General features: G+C 34.5%; 1 protein-coding gene across 1 annotated transcript; it reads right to left on the reverse strand.

Annotated features, from left to right (window-relative positions):
• Nucleotides 1-541: 541 nt before the first annotated feature.
• rasgrp2 (RAS guanyl releasing protein 2 (calcium and DAG-regulated)) lies at nt 542-14,141 on the reverse strand. Its single transcript, XM_059526528.1, has 16 exons — nt 13,946-14,141; nt 13,523-13,683; nt 12,539-12,641; nt 12,214-12,270; nt 10,092-10,223; nt 9,390-9,531; nt 9,108-9,281; nt 8,793-8,909; nt 8,197-8,478; nt 7,667-7,747; nt 7,293-7,400; nt 5,968-6,083; nt 5,720-5,861; nt 4,376-4,412; nt 4,132-4,293; nt 542-2,267 (listed from the first exon to the last, which is right to left on the reverse strand). Exons 2-15 carry the CDS (start codon nt 13,590-13,592, stop codon nt 4,178-4,180), a joined length of 1,677 nt encoding a protein of 558 aa, XP_059382511.1. The 5' UTR covers nt 13,593-13,683; nt 13,946-14,141; the 3' UTR covers nt 542-2,267; nt 4,132-4,177.
• Between the last annotated feature and the right edge of the window lie 642 nt (nt 14,142-14,783).

Genomic DNA, 14,783 nt, shown 5'->3' on the forward strand with positions numbered 1-14,783 from the left:
TCGCCCTGGAAACAGAGCAGGCATACCTGCACCTGCTCATTACGGGCTGAGCGGTCACAGCTGCAGCCCATCAGGAACGGGCTTTATAAGCAGCATCGACGAACACAGAGGTGAGAGATGTCTCCAAAAGACTCAGCTAACAATTCTCTGTGTTTCCCCTCCTGACAGCAGTGTGACCACCAGCCCACTAAGGACACGAACCTCACGGACCCACACAGCACTGCGCACCAAAGGAGGAAGAGAAGGCTGAGCACTGAGCACCGGAAACCCCTATCGTTGGCTATTTTTCCCCTCAGCACCTTAATAAAATCCACCCTTCTGGGAACATACCTTGATCCTCGTGTCGTGTGCTTCTTCACCCCGTCACAATAAATATATATATATATATATATATATATATATAATTGTAAACATCATAATTTTAAATACAAATTACAGGTAAAATTGTCATCAACATTTTAATTTACTTTAAAATAAAAAATACAAAAATGTAAATGTTATATTCTAACAAGTATTGTGTATTTTATTTTTTTATTAAAAAAACTGTAAAAAAATGTTCCTTGCACAATCCACTTTTGTTTTGTTTAGTTTTTTTGTAAATTAAATTAAATACGTTTAATGTGACATTTCAAATAGTTTGGTTTAAATTGATTGAATTATTTTATTTTATTTTGACATGCTTATTGTCAGTATATTTTAAGGTTAAGTGAATTTTGTAGGGTGATTTATATCGATTCATGCCACTGCACAGCTCATATAAGACGCTGATGGAAGTCTTAAGCACATAATGTATCTTAAATGGCTGTGCTATAAGCCCCGCCCACACTGCCAGCCACAGTTCATGAACAAGAATAGCAATTTCTGCTCTCCAGCGACATGGTTCACCCAAGTGTTAAAAAAGAACTTTAAAAGCCCATGTTGATATAGTGGCAAGCACGACTTAACTGTGAACGTAATTGCAGCTTTACAACTAAAGGTCCAACCTGCTAGATTAACCCTTTGATCCAGGCCAATTTCAGCTCGGGATTCACACAGCAGTGTTTGCAGTAAATAATGCAGTGAAAATTAAACCTTTAAACTTTGAATCTTTTCTTTATGCCCCTGTGTTTCTGTCTGGACAGGGAATATGTCATTGAGGCAATTTCCTCAGCAATGTCCCTCAATTTCTCACATACAGTAATAATACTATATCAGCCTCCAGAAATAATGACAAGCAGGCAGCAGAATATATCCTTTTTGATTAAATGTTCTATCTATTATGCATGTATCCATCTCGGCAGCAAAAACATACAATATTCGATAACAATATAAAAATAAAAAGAAAGCAAATGATGCAGCACAAGAACTTGTGAAATCATTTCTCAATTTAGGACAACAGCGCCTTCTGTTGGAGTGAAACTGAAGCCTGTGATGAGGCATGAGAGTAGCACAAGAGTTTCTGTAACATGTCATTCATTTGACCTTCTCTTCTATTCATAATGCATATCATGAGAATCACAAAGATCAATGAAATCATGCAGTTACAAGAATTCCAATTAAAATACTATTGTAAATCCAAAAACAAAACAACAACAAATGCACCGTTGCACATTGTCAGATATGGTCATATGATTATGAAGAGTTCAGATGCAAAACCCTCTAAGTGCCGTCTGAAATTTTCTTCTAAAATGAGCATTTTTATCAACATATGCATAGGTGACAGATTATACTGTACATTGTAATGGGTTGTTTTTAGGCCAATTTCATTCTAAACACCATTTCATTCTACTTCTACTAAGAGGATGAAAAATGGTTATGAAAAGCTGATTTTACCTACATCAAAAGTGTACTTTAAGGAAGAACCTAAATAGTAAAAATGTATATGACCCCTTCAAGTATTTGTTGCAACTTAACTGGTGCTTTTTTCATATTTGTTTGAAATCCATGTACTATATTCAAACCAAAAAGCCATGAGAGATCACAGTATAGGAGAGTTCAAGTGAATGGATCACCTTGGACAACAAACGCATGAACAAACACACGCACTGCAGCTCTGTCCCTTCTGTTGCGCTTGCTTATGGATTTGCTCCAGGATGTTTGTGTGGAAATAGAGAGGAGAGGAACGTATCTAATGCCAGGTGATGGATTTCTGTTCATGAGAAGGACTTAATGAAAAAGCTCTCAACCACGAGGACAATGTGTTGGCAATATACATCTTCTTTTCAAACCCCATCAAAGGCGGACATCAAAAACCTCATCCTCTTCCTCCAGAGAGCCGCCTGTGATGACTGTGGAGGTACAGAGAGAGAGAGAGAGAGAGAGAATAAAAGGCTGGGAAAGAGTCACTCAAGTCACTGCGAGTTATTATCATTGTTTACTCTTTAAAAGATAAATAGTTCAGAGTACTACGTAGACAGGACGTGGATTCTACTGCAGTAGCCTATCTACAATGTTGTCCAAAGACCATTGGTAAAAATGCTTATTATTTTTCTAGTTGAAATAAAACTTTTTTTTCAATAATTACATTCAACTTGACTTTTATTTTTATTTTATTTGTAATGACATGACAATGCATGTACATTTACAGCAAAATACAGAAAAATACTTGTGATTATTTTATTTATAGAATATTAGCTGTAAGTGAAATATAACTGTTATTTGCATAATTTGCATTTTTAATGAAATATTTTTTATAACATTTATAACATTATTACACCTATATATATATATATAAATATATATATATATATATATATATATATATGTGTGTGTGTGTGTGTGTGTGTAATTAGAAAATCATTAATAGGAAATATTATTGAAAATTAATTAGAAAAAGGCAAATTAACAGCTATATTTCACTTAAAGCTAATATTCTCTCTCTCTCTCTCTCTCTCTCTATATATATATATATATATATATATATATATGTGTGTGTGATACAGTATATGTGTGTGTGTGTATGTTATATTAAATAAAAATTAAAACAAAATTTATACAATTATATATATATATGTAATTAGAAAAATCATTACTAGAAATTATTATTATTAATTATTATGCAACAAATTATGCAAATAACAGCTATATTACACTTACAGCTAATATTTTCTCTCTCTCTCGCTCTATATATATATATATATATATATATATACATATACATACAGTACAGTATATTCTGTATTTGATCAAAAGTACAGAAAAACAGTAATATTGTGAAATATTATTACAACTTAAAATAATAGTTTTCTATTTGAATATACTTTAAAAAAATAATTTATTCCTGTGATGCAAAGCTGAATTTTCAGCATCATTACTCCAGCCTTCAGTGTCACATGTAACATCCAGTCTATCACATGATCATTTAGAAATCATTCTAATATTCTGATTTATTATGAGTGTTGGAAACAGTTCTGCTGTCTAATATATTTGATGAATAAAAGGTTAAAAAGAACTGCATTTATTCAAAATAATAAAAAAATTCTAATAATATATATTCTAATAATATATTTTCTTTACTTTCACTTTTTATTAATTTAACACATCCTTGCTGAATAAAAGTATTGATTTTATACAAAAAAAGAAAGAAAAAAAAATTACTGACCCCAAATTACTGACCAGTAGTATATATTGTTATTACAAAATATTTATATTTTAAAAACATAGCTTCTTTTTTTTTACTTTTTATTCATCAAAGTATCCTAAAAAAGTATTACATCTTCTGAAAAAATATAAAGCAGCAGAACTGTTTCCAACTTTGATAATGAATCATCATATTAGAATGATTTCTAAAGGATCATGTGATAATGATCTTAAAAATTCAGCTTTGCATCACAGAAATAAATGATAATTTAAAGTATAATAAATTTAAAAACAATTATTTTAAATTGTAATAATATATCACAATATAACATCTATCTATCTATCTATCTATCTATCTATCTATCTATCTATCTATCTATCTATCTATCTATCTATCTATCTATCTATCTATCTATCTATCTATCTATCTATCTATCTATCTATCGTGATTCAATATTTATGTAAATGTGTTTTTTCAACTGAAATTCGATTTTGAGTTCCATATTTCAGTTTGTTGGATTATAGTGTAGCATGTGCATGTGTCTTGTGCATGTATGCTTGTGTAGAATTTACCCGGGGACTCATCTATCGGCTCTGTGCTGGAGGGAGGTGGAAAACTTTAAGAGCGTGTGGCCTTAAAGGAAATGTCAGTGTGACAACTGACACTCTGTGCACGCTTACGGCACTCGATGGCCAAACGACTGCAGCAGTCTTTATGACAGCTCACCCCACACACTGAAAAAACACAGAGGAGGGTCACCGGGCCACATGTACACAGGAAAAAGACAAGAGTTAAGATCTACATTTGGTTTCATACCTTTGCATTTGCATCGCTGTTGGTAAAATCCCCATATCTGTAAGAATTAGCATACATTAAATAAGTGACAATGAGAGAATACAAGAAAAAACATGGAACACTTTTAAAATGGATTTTGGGGACTTTAGTTTAGTTCGGTTTTGACAGCACATTACAGAATTTTTACTCACATAATAAAATGCTACTTAAACATACAAAAAAAAACATTTGGTAGTGACAATTTTAGTTACTTTTGAACCTAGCTCAAGGATGCACAGGGTTAGTTAGCACAGTTCTGAACAGTGGTATACATATAAAAACTAAGTGTTATAAAATAACTCCCAAAAAACTTTTTTCTTTTTTTCAGACTTTTTAACACCTTTACCTCAAAATTATTAGACCTATCTACTTACACCTTGTAGCTATGAGTATAATATTTCCTGATCATACATTTATGGGTTTAGTTCAAATCAGTCTTGACCAATGGACTAAAACATACACACTTTTGGTAGTCACATGAAAAATGCAGGTCATATTTTTTACATAAATTTTCCAAATTTACAAAGAAAAAGTACAAAAATTGTTTCAATATAATTTCCATAAGTTTAAATCTAGGGGTTAGAGTTGGGGACAGCCATCTCCCAATTGAAAGTATCCAATAAATGATGATTGAATACTTAAATGCTTCTTAAATGTGTTTATTGGTTGTGGGACAGCAGTTTGCACCAATTCTGTAGAAATATCCCATACATATATATATATATATATATATATATATATATATATATATATATATATATAAACAGTATATAAACTTTAGAGTGTATGTACTACATTTATTATTAACACTATTTGATGTGAGTAGACAAAAATACTACTTAATTATTTTAAATGTAAAAACTTTTTAAGGCCAGAGTGTACCTTAAATTTAGCTACATTGAAAAAGCTTTTCTGGTTCAACAAAAACACTGAAGAGAAAGGAAAACAGGTTCTCTGCTCGGGTGGACCTTGACAGGAAATTAGAAAATAGGAAGTGGTTACTATCTACACCCATGTACCAACTGTAAACATAACAACATCTTTCCCACAGACACACCCTTAAACACAACCCTGCTGCACTCACACCGAAAACAGCACAAGCACTATGAACCTCTGACAGCAGAGACAAATATGAACGAATGCAAGCCGTAAATACGATCTGGCTTATGGCTGATGATAAAATGGGTATTATGTGCATCTGTACTTTTTGAAATAAGACAGATCTGGTTGTCTGTTTCTCATGATTCTAACAGATTTTATCTTTTTTGTGGGTTGTCATCATGTTGAAGATGAAGAGACTGAGCCCCAAATAAAATGTGCACTCACCAAACGAGAGCAGTGCCGACAGAATGAAGGCTTGATGCTGCTCGTCTCTGTAAACGTGTGAACAAAACCCATCTTACAGTTCTGTAAAGAGCTCGTCTTTGTGAAGTACTCAATCATCTCCTCACGGCTAATTTTACAGTCCCTGGGAGTGAAAATGAAAAACAGAAAGATGGGACCTTTACTGTAGTGTAGACTTTGAAAAATGAGGGAAATTAATTATTCCAGATACACTGTCTTGATAAACCCACTGGTTTTGGTCTAGTTCATCAAACTTGCAGAGGTAAGGGAAATTGCTCCTGATGATCTCAAACTCTTCTTGGGAAATGTAGCCATCGCCATCATTGTCGAAATTTCGGAACACTGACTGAAAGTAAGACATCTTCCAATTAGTTCTCTTTCACCACAAGTTAATTTATTGCACGCTTTTCTGAAATTCTTGTCAAATTTGTGCAATATCCCACACAACAGTATTGATCATTATTTGTTGTCCAGCAAAATGGCATGATTGTAAATATAATATTTACTTTAATAAGTGCTCTAGAAATTAAAATATTTGCAAACTAAAAGTAGAATTAAGTGGCTTCATGTTTGAAGGTTACATTCCTTTTTGCTTTTGAACAAACCGATTGAGTGAATGATTCAATGACTCACTCATAAGGTCTGGCACTTGTATGATTTTTTGAATGAATCAATGTTTTTGAACAAATCGGCTGAGTGGAAGATTAAAGTAATGACTCACTCATAAGGTCAGTCACTTGTTTCATTCGGGATTCAATCAGTTTTTTTTAAATGAATCAGATGAGTGAATGATTCAGTGTTGCATTCATAAGGCCAGTCAATCGTTTATTTCCTGAATGAATCGGTGTTTGAAAAATAAGTCACTTGTTTAATTTTTTTTATGAATCAGTGTTTTTGAACAAATCGATTGAGTGAATAATTCAATGTCTCACTCATTAGGTCAGTGACTTGTAGAATTTTTTGAGTCAATGCTTTTGAATAAATTGGTTGAGAGAGAAAGTTAATGTCAAATTCACAAGGTCAGTCACTTGTTTAATTCCGGATTAAATTCGTTTTTTTCAATGAATCAGTAGAGTGAATATTTCAATGTCTCACTCATAAAGTCAGTCACTTATTTCATTTTTTGAACAAATGATTTCGGTGATAGATCTAATGATTCACTCATCAGGGCAGTCACTTGTTTCATACCTGATTCAATTAGTTTGTAATGAATCATTTAAGTAAATGATTAAATGCCTCACCCATAAGGTCAGTCAACTGTTTAACACGTGAGTTAATAAGTGTTTGAAAGTATTAATTTAATGAATGATTCAGTAACTAACTAATGAAGAAAGTCACTTGTTGCCCCTTACTGGCATAACAATGAAATCAACAGAAAGAGTCACTGAAAAAAAACAGACTGACAGTCTGTCTGGAACTGCATTACTGACTGTTGTCACAGGCAACCAGCTAATTATTGCATCTATATACTATTTGAAAAAAAAAAAAATACTTGAAAACCAAATACTTATTCAGCAAAATGATAAGTGAATTGAAAGTAGCATGGGTCACTTACCTCCACCATTTTTTCAATGTGTTTGTTGATGATGGTTGGATCCGCTTTGGGTTTGATTGAAGATGACCACTGTTCTATTAGAGGAGACTGTGACTTTGAGCTGGAAGTCTAAGAGGCCAGAAAACAATGGCATATGCACTTAGCAAGTGAAAACAAGGCACCGGTAGATATCGATAAATGACTGATGTCCATTGGTTGAACAGAGTAATTATAGAGTAGTGGTTCAGTCTCCCAGCTGCAAGTCCACATAAGTGGATTATGCAAGAAATATGGGAAAATTATTGTCAAATTGTGTCATGAATTTGGTGCTTTCTACCTCATGGTGGCTACTGATTTGCTATCTGAGCAGTTGTAATGTTGGTGGAGTGACTCACTGATAGTTTAATGCTGCGAGGCTCCCTCTGTAGAGATAGCTGATATATCTCGTCCTCTGAGTGGTATTGGTCCAAAGACACCTGGACAGAAGCACAATAAATGTAAATTATGAACAATAATTGATAATTGACATAGATTTGAGAAATCCATCATAGGCTATATCAACCTCAATATTGCCTGCTTAACTATCAATTTACTAAAAAGTTTAAAGTTTAAAGGAACATGTTTAAAAAAATGCCATGATTTATTTATAGATATATTTAATTTATATGCATTTATTTTTGTATAAAATCCCACAAATAATTTAAAATAAATTACAAATAAAAATATCAATTATATGAAATATATATGTATGCAAATTTCAAATATATGCTATTTTTTATACTGTCTATTCATCAGAGAATCCGAGAGTTCTGCCATCACAGGAATAAAATATATTTTAAAATGCATTAAAATAATAATAATAATAATAATAATAATCATCATCATTTTGATTACAGCAAACCCATTCCACCCATAACAGACTTACTATAAGCAGATTGAGCAGGTCTGAATTGGCTTCTATACTGGGCGGAGTGCTTTGAATGAGCGCCAGCTCTTCTAGGATGGCATACAATTGATGGGTCTTGGTTAGGTTGACCCTAGTCTTCTCCGGGTCAAACCAATCAGGCAGGGCCACATGCACGGCAATCAGATCTTTCAAATGCACCCCAAGGATGGGGAAGCGGAATCCTGAACATTCAGAGAAACGCTGACGATAGCGACTGTAGTTTCCAGAGGAAGTGACCAGCTCCACCAATCCATCAAAGACCTGATTAAACGCAGAGGAGAACATTGGCTAGGCTGAAGCCCGGTGCAGTCGAAATATGAGGAAAGGGGATTTCGGTACATAGGTACAAGATATTCCTGCTCATGTTTGGTTGCCTGATAACAGAGCACTTGACTTGAGTATTGATATTTCTGAGCAATCTTCCAGAGAGTATGAAAATGGCACTCAATCCATCTACTGAAAAGTGGACTTTAAGAATCTTATCTCTCATAGCCAGAGTTGGAGTGTTACAGCTGTTTGTTTTGCTTGCCAGTGTTGGAGGTGTGCTTACAAAGCAGCTCTCTGGCAGTCCTTACCTTGCGTGTCTCGCTGCCGATGAGTGCCTGTGTATCCTTGAGTCTAGCAATGGAGCTATTGCTGAGACCACCCACTACAGCCATCAGTGTGTTGAAGTTCTGCAGCTGCAGTAGCCTCTACACACACACACACACACACAGACACAGAGATTACAATACGTATATATTCATTTCAAAATCCTAAAACATTTTTTTTGTTTTGTTTTAAATTAGATTCTGAATCTCCAGATCTTCAATGTGGTCTGAGACTTTTGGACCCTGCTGTAAACCGATTACATGTCTTAAAATATAAGCGAGCGAGCGAGTTGGATTAACCTGGGCCACATTGATGAATTCACTGATGACAGTGGCTCTCTGCTGAGCTGTAGGCTTACTGAGAACCATGATCTGGATCCACTGGGAAACACTGTTAAACAGAGTAATGAAACGCTCCAGAATGGGATTATCCACCGTGCAGCCGTGCATCACAAAACTGTGGTAGTCCTGGAACTGAGGGGGAACAGATTTTTCATTTTCAATATGAACTCAGACTCGAGGTCATGCTATTACGAGCACAACGGTAGACTAAATACTGCATCTATAAATTAAGAGACTTACCAGAATTTTGCAAAATGATTTATACTCCATATACGTTAGGTGTTCAGCCAGGGTGGAAGCATCCAGGTGGTCAAAAAGAAGAGAGGTCTTGCGTTTTTTCTGGACAGTTTCATCCAGATGACGTCGCCATTCGTAAGATGGACTGCAGGCAAAACAAACAAGACATTGCATTTCTGTTCCCTGTCCCATATGCCTAAATATTAAGTATGTTAAGTACGTAAATTTATATTATATTGGATTATATTAACAGGTCAGAGACATGACAATCTAGATTATTTAAATGATTTATGTTTGATTTTTTGGTTCTTTGTCAAATCAGATCAAAGTTAGTGTGTTATAACCAACATTCAACATAGAAAACCTTTTTAATGTCACCATGAAATAAAAAAAAATTACTTTAAGTGTTGAAGTAGAATAGTTTTTTTAATGAAAATAATTATTTAAAAATTGTTTTTTAACATCATGATATTCATTATTTAAGAATCCCAAAAATAATAATACACTCACACACGTGTATATTTAAAATAGATGGATAGATAGATGACATTCTTATTTGTCATTGACTTAAGAACTTCTATCTGTTTGAGGATCTCCGACGTTTGTGCTTGTTTGTGATGTTCAGTACACTATCCCCCCACATTCTCCAGCCCTCTGTATCAAAGGAGCAGCAGTTTGGGTGAGTTCTGTGCCCCTGTGACTCACATGCTGTCTATGTCGATGAGCAGACTTCGCCTCACATCTCCATTCTGCTCCAGTCGCTCTTTCAGACCGCGGATCTGCTCAGAAAGAGCGGGGTTCAGGTCAAACTCAGCTGGGAACTCAGATATCCAGTACCTGACAGAGAAAGGGAGACGGAAGACTGAGAGTACTATGACACAGAGTAGCTGTGAGACCAGTATTTTCGGTGAACAGTCTTGCCTCAACTGCTTTATGTGAATTCACAATACACCTCTGTGTTGCAACCCAGCTGCCTTATGACAAAAACAATCCACATCTTTACAAGAAATATGCACTGCATGGCCAGATAGTATGTGGACTTCACAGTCATAGATGCATTTGAGCATGAAATAGGTCTGCATACATGCATACATTTCAAAACCATAAGCATTAATAGGGAGTCCTCCTTAAGGGGCGTTCACACATAACATGTTTTTGCTGCTTTTCCACAGTTTTTTTTTGTTAACATGCACTGGATGGACATCTTTGAACACTCCATTTACATATCATGTCTCATCTTGACACTGCAATCTAAAAACGTGCCACTGAAGTCTCAATACCATGTATTTATTTCCATTCCATTCCACTGCCCTGCATCTTGCATTTTTAAATGCAAAAACGTGTTCTGTGTGGATGGGCCCTAAGGAAATTTGCAAGCTGTGAATGTCAATATCACTGATTGGGCGAACACAGCATGCAGCGTGTTTAAATAATGGTTTTGGACCATTAAATGGCCTTTTTCTTCTAGTTAACATGTTTTCTGTGACATATGTACTCTTAAATGTTTTAACAAATTACAGCACTTAAATTATTTTTGACTTCACTGTCCATGAACATTTATTGAGGGAAAAAGCTATTCGGTTTATGGGTTGTTTGTGCACACATATTGCACCACAAATAGGTAAAAGTGCAACTTGTGATAAGGCGGAATAAGTCCTGAATTCTAAATAAAACATCCAATAGTCAATTGGCAAAGTTAATGAATCACTGCCATTCAATTTGTTATAGAAACAGTTAGAAACTTAGGACTGCACATGTTCATTAGCTGGTCCAGCCTGAAATAAAAGTTTTTTTTTTATACGCAACATTTATTAGAAAGCTCATGTTAGATTTTGCTGTTGATTTGAAATATTTTATTTAAAGAGATAGTTCATGCATGTTGGTAACCAAACAGTTGACAGTAGCAATCGACACACACACACAAAAAAATCACTATGGAAGTCAATAGCTATCGTCAACATTTGTTTACCAACATTCTTCCAAATATCTTTTTTGTGCTCAACCCTAGCGGGCACACAACATCATAAAACTTTGATATTTGGTTAAAGTTCAGTTGCAACGTCGGGTGACCAAAATTCAATGTCAATTCAATTTCTAATGTCAATTTATTTATTTCCAGTACCGTAGTCAGCTGACGTTGATAGGCTATTTGTTGTTTTTAGGTAGTGTAACCAAAATCCATCATTACGTCAGCATCAAATTGTTATCCATTTTTCATTCTCAACCAAAATGCTAAATTATGCCCAACAAGACAGAAATTCATACAGGTTTGAAACAACATGAGGGTAAGTAGATTATAACAGAATTAAAATTTTTGGGTGATCTGTCCCTTTAAATTTAAGCGTGGCAAGCAGTTTTTGAAATTTCAGGATTTTCCTCATTCAGGTAGACTTGGTCTTGGATGCCTAAAATAGGCTTTTAAAAGGACTTTGTTCTAATCTAACACCTCATCATTTCACACTGAGTTTCGTAACACAGGGTTAAAAGCAGTGCTAACCCCCTTGTGAAACATTGCTTTTAAAGCAGGGTTTAAAAATATAATAACCCAAGGTTAAGAGTCACATGAAAAGCCCATTTAAAGCCCTTTGGAGGGGTATTGTGATACTGAAAAAAAGGAAGAAAAAAAAGGTAGGTGCCACTCTATTATAAAGCTCTGAATATGATTTAGGCCTGTATTCTGTACTTGATTTTATGCACCTGTTACTAATGTTTTTATCTGAAAGACCTGAACCTTGGATGTCTTCAAGCTTTTAGCCATGTAGGATATGTATAGTTATAAAAAAAAATAATAATAATAAATATGTGAACAAATGGCTTTTTAACCTACTTGACAAGATGACAAATCTGAGACTGCCGATTTGCAGAACAATCTTGTTCCTGAGACCTGTAATAGTGTCAAGGTAGCTCCACTTCATTATTATTATCGGCTGCTATGAGAGTAATGGAAACAGTTTGTGATGCAGTCAGCCCTCTCTGTAAATGACAAACCCCACCCATGACCCAATGTACTAAGTGCTAAATGTCTAGCATAAAAGCCGGCCTGTCACTTCTGAAACTAAATGTACAAAGACTATCATTTCTTTTCTGGTATTTGACATTAATGCAAGAGTTCTGAGAAAGCATAACGTGATGGGTCTGCTGAAGGAGGATACTTGTGCAGGAGTTTCTTAGCTAGGTCACTGGATGACAGGTACCAGGGATGCATGGTAAGAAACATTCGCACGAGAGACGGCTCCTTCAAAACGCCTTCATTGTCTGCAAAGAAGATAGAAAACCAGACAGACATTTGCACATTAATTACCGTGAATCTATTAGCCTATGACTTTCATTTAATACTCAGCTTGAAAATGTGTGTGTGTGTGTGTGTAATTTATATATATATATATATATATATATATATATATTAGTGCTGTCAAACGATTAATCACAATGAATCGCATCCAAAATAAAAGTTTTAGTTTATATGTGTGTCTACTGTGCATATTTATAATGTATATATAAATACACACATATACATTTTAATAGAAATATTTACATGTATTTAAATGTATATATTTACATCCATATAATTTATATTACATATAAATCTATGAGATGCTTTTGCTTTTGTTAATTGTATAGTAAATAATAAGAAAACAAACAGAATACAAAAAGATGAGAAAAGCTAGCTTTTTTTTAAGACAACAAACTGTTTTGAATAGATTGCAAGTCTAAAAGGGACAAGACTGAAGAGATGTGTTTTTAGAAGATGATTCTTGAAGATGGTGATATATAAACATAACGTATTTTTCTGAGATATATACATGCATGTGTGTGTTTTTATATATAAATAAATATACACAGTACACACGTACAATACGTAAACCAAAACTTTTATTTTGGATGCGATTAATCAAAGTCCAAAGCTAAAGTTAAGCTAAAAAATTATCTTAAAATGTAATAATGAATAATTTAATGGCTTTGCAATAAAAGCATCATAACATATTATGTAAAACAGCTAGAGAAATTAACATGGGAAACACTGAAGAGGTTTGAAGCATATTAAGAAACAGACACAAATGCATACAGTTGAACAAGCCAACTGGCTTTTCAGAGTGTTTACACGAGAGAAGGAGGAAGCAAATATGACCACTGACCAAAGGCTTTGATGGAGGCTTCCACTAGCTCCTCCACGCTGGCTGACTGATCCGATGAAACGCTCTCCATCCCTTTCTACTTCACTGTTCTCCACAGCCCCTCCTTTTGCCCCCCCCTACTTAATTTTCCACTCCTCTCTTTGATCCCTCTCTTTTTCAGTCTGAAAACGAGACAACGCCATGAGTGGCAAAGGAAACAGAATCAATAGAGCAGAGAGTGGTTCAGATGTGAGAGGTGTCGCTGGTTTTTCATTTTCATCAAAAGCAGAAAAATCCTGGTCACACATGGATAATACTGTGGACAAGACTCATGCAGAAAAAAAGGTGCATACATTTTTTTTTAAATCAAAGATCCATAGGAACTGTTCTCAAACAACAGTGGAAGCAAAAATAAGCCTTAGAAAGATTTTCAAAGGAACTTACTCGTTGAATCTGGCATCAATGGTCCAACAGTGCTCATCATTGAAAACAGAAGTGCTAGTGAGCGCTGGGCTTCAGTGGAGCCTCTCTACCCATGTACTGAAAACCACAGCGGGCTTCACTGGGGTTCACTCTGAGTACAGCTGCCTGTAGACTGTTTCCTGTCAGTTGAGAAATGTACAGCTATTGCATTTCCTGTTCATAATGTTTTGAGACTTTATTGTCACATTCACAACAAAAAGGGGTGGAGGGTGTGAAAAGGGTGTGAAAAAAGGAGAATTTGTTTTTTTAATTACAACTAAATTCTTAATTAAAGTTTTTGTACTGGTTCCAGTTAAAAAAAAAAGTCTAAAAATATCTAAAGACAAACTTAGTTGAGAATCAAAACTGCATAAGATACTAATTCATGCTTCCAAAGGACATAATCTTGATTTATTTTTCTTCCTGTTGCATGTCTCACACACACGTGTAAATATATTATTTTTAAACTAATTATCATAGCTTATGAAATTTTGCTTCTAAAGTAAATTTGGTTTTGATTTTAGAAACAATAAATACTGTATATATTATCTATCTATCTATATATCTTTCTATAAAAGAAAATTAATAATTGATTAAAATGAAACATTAAAATTAAACATTGCTTCATTTAATGATAACTCTGCATGTAACTTTGTTTGCTTTAATGGTAAATCGGAGCATCACAGAACTGTGCTTATAAAGCATGGACACAAAAGTGTCCAGTGTCCACAATCCACACTGTTGAGATGTGTTGGCTCCCCTCAGTGGCCACATAGTGTCACACACTTTAATTTCTCACTCTGGCTATTACTGAAGCTTG

This window comes from Carassius carassius, chromosome 36, assembly GCF_963082965.1.
Source record: "Carassius carassius chromosome 36, fCarCar2.1, whole genome shotgun sequence".
NCBI lineage: Eukaryota > Metazoa > Chordata > Actinopteri > Cypriniformes > Cyprinidae > Carassius > Carassius carassius.

Excerpts from the sequence above, each read along its gene's own strand:
- rasgrp2 (XM_059526528.1), bottom strand. The coding sequence starts at position 13,592 with ATGGAGAGCGTTTCATCGGATCAGTCAGCCAGCGTGGAGGAGCTAGTG. Across the intron at positions 9,532-10,091 it reads CTCATCGACATAGACAGCAT|TCCATCTTACGAATGGCGAC; the intron begins GTGAGTCACAGG and ends TTTTGCCTGCAG. Across the intron at positions 5,862-5,967 it reads GATGAACTAGACCAAAACCA|GGACTGTAAAATTAGCCGTG; the intron begins GTGGGTTTATCA and ends TTTCACTCCCAG.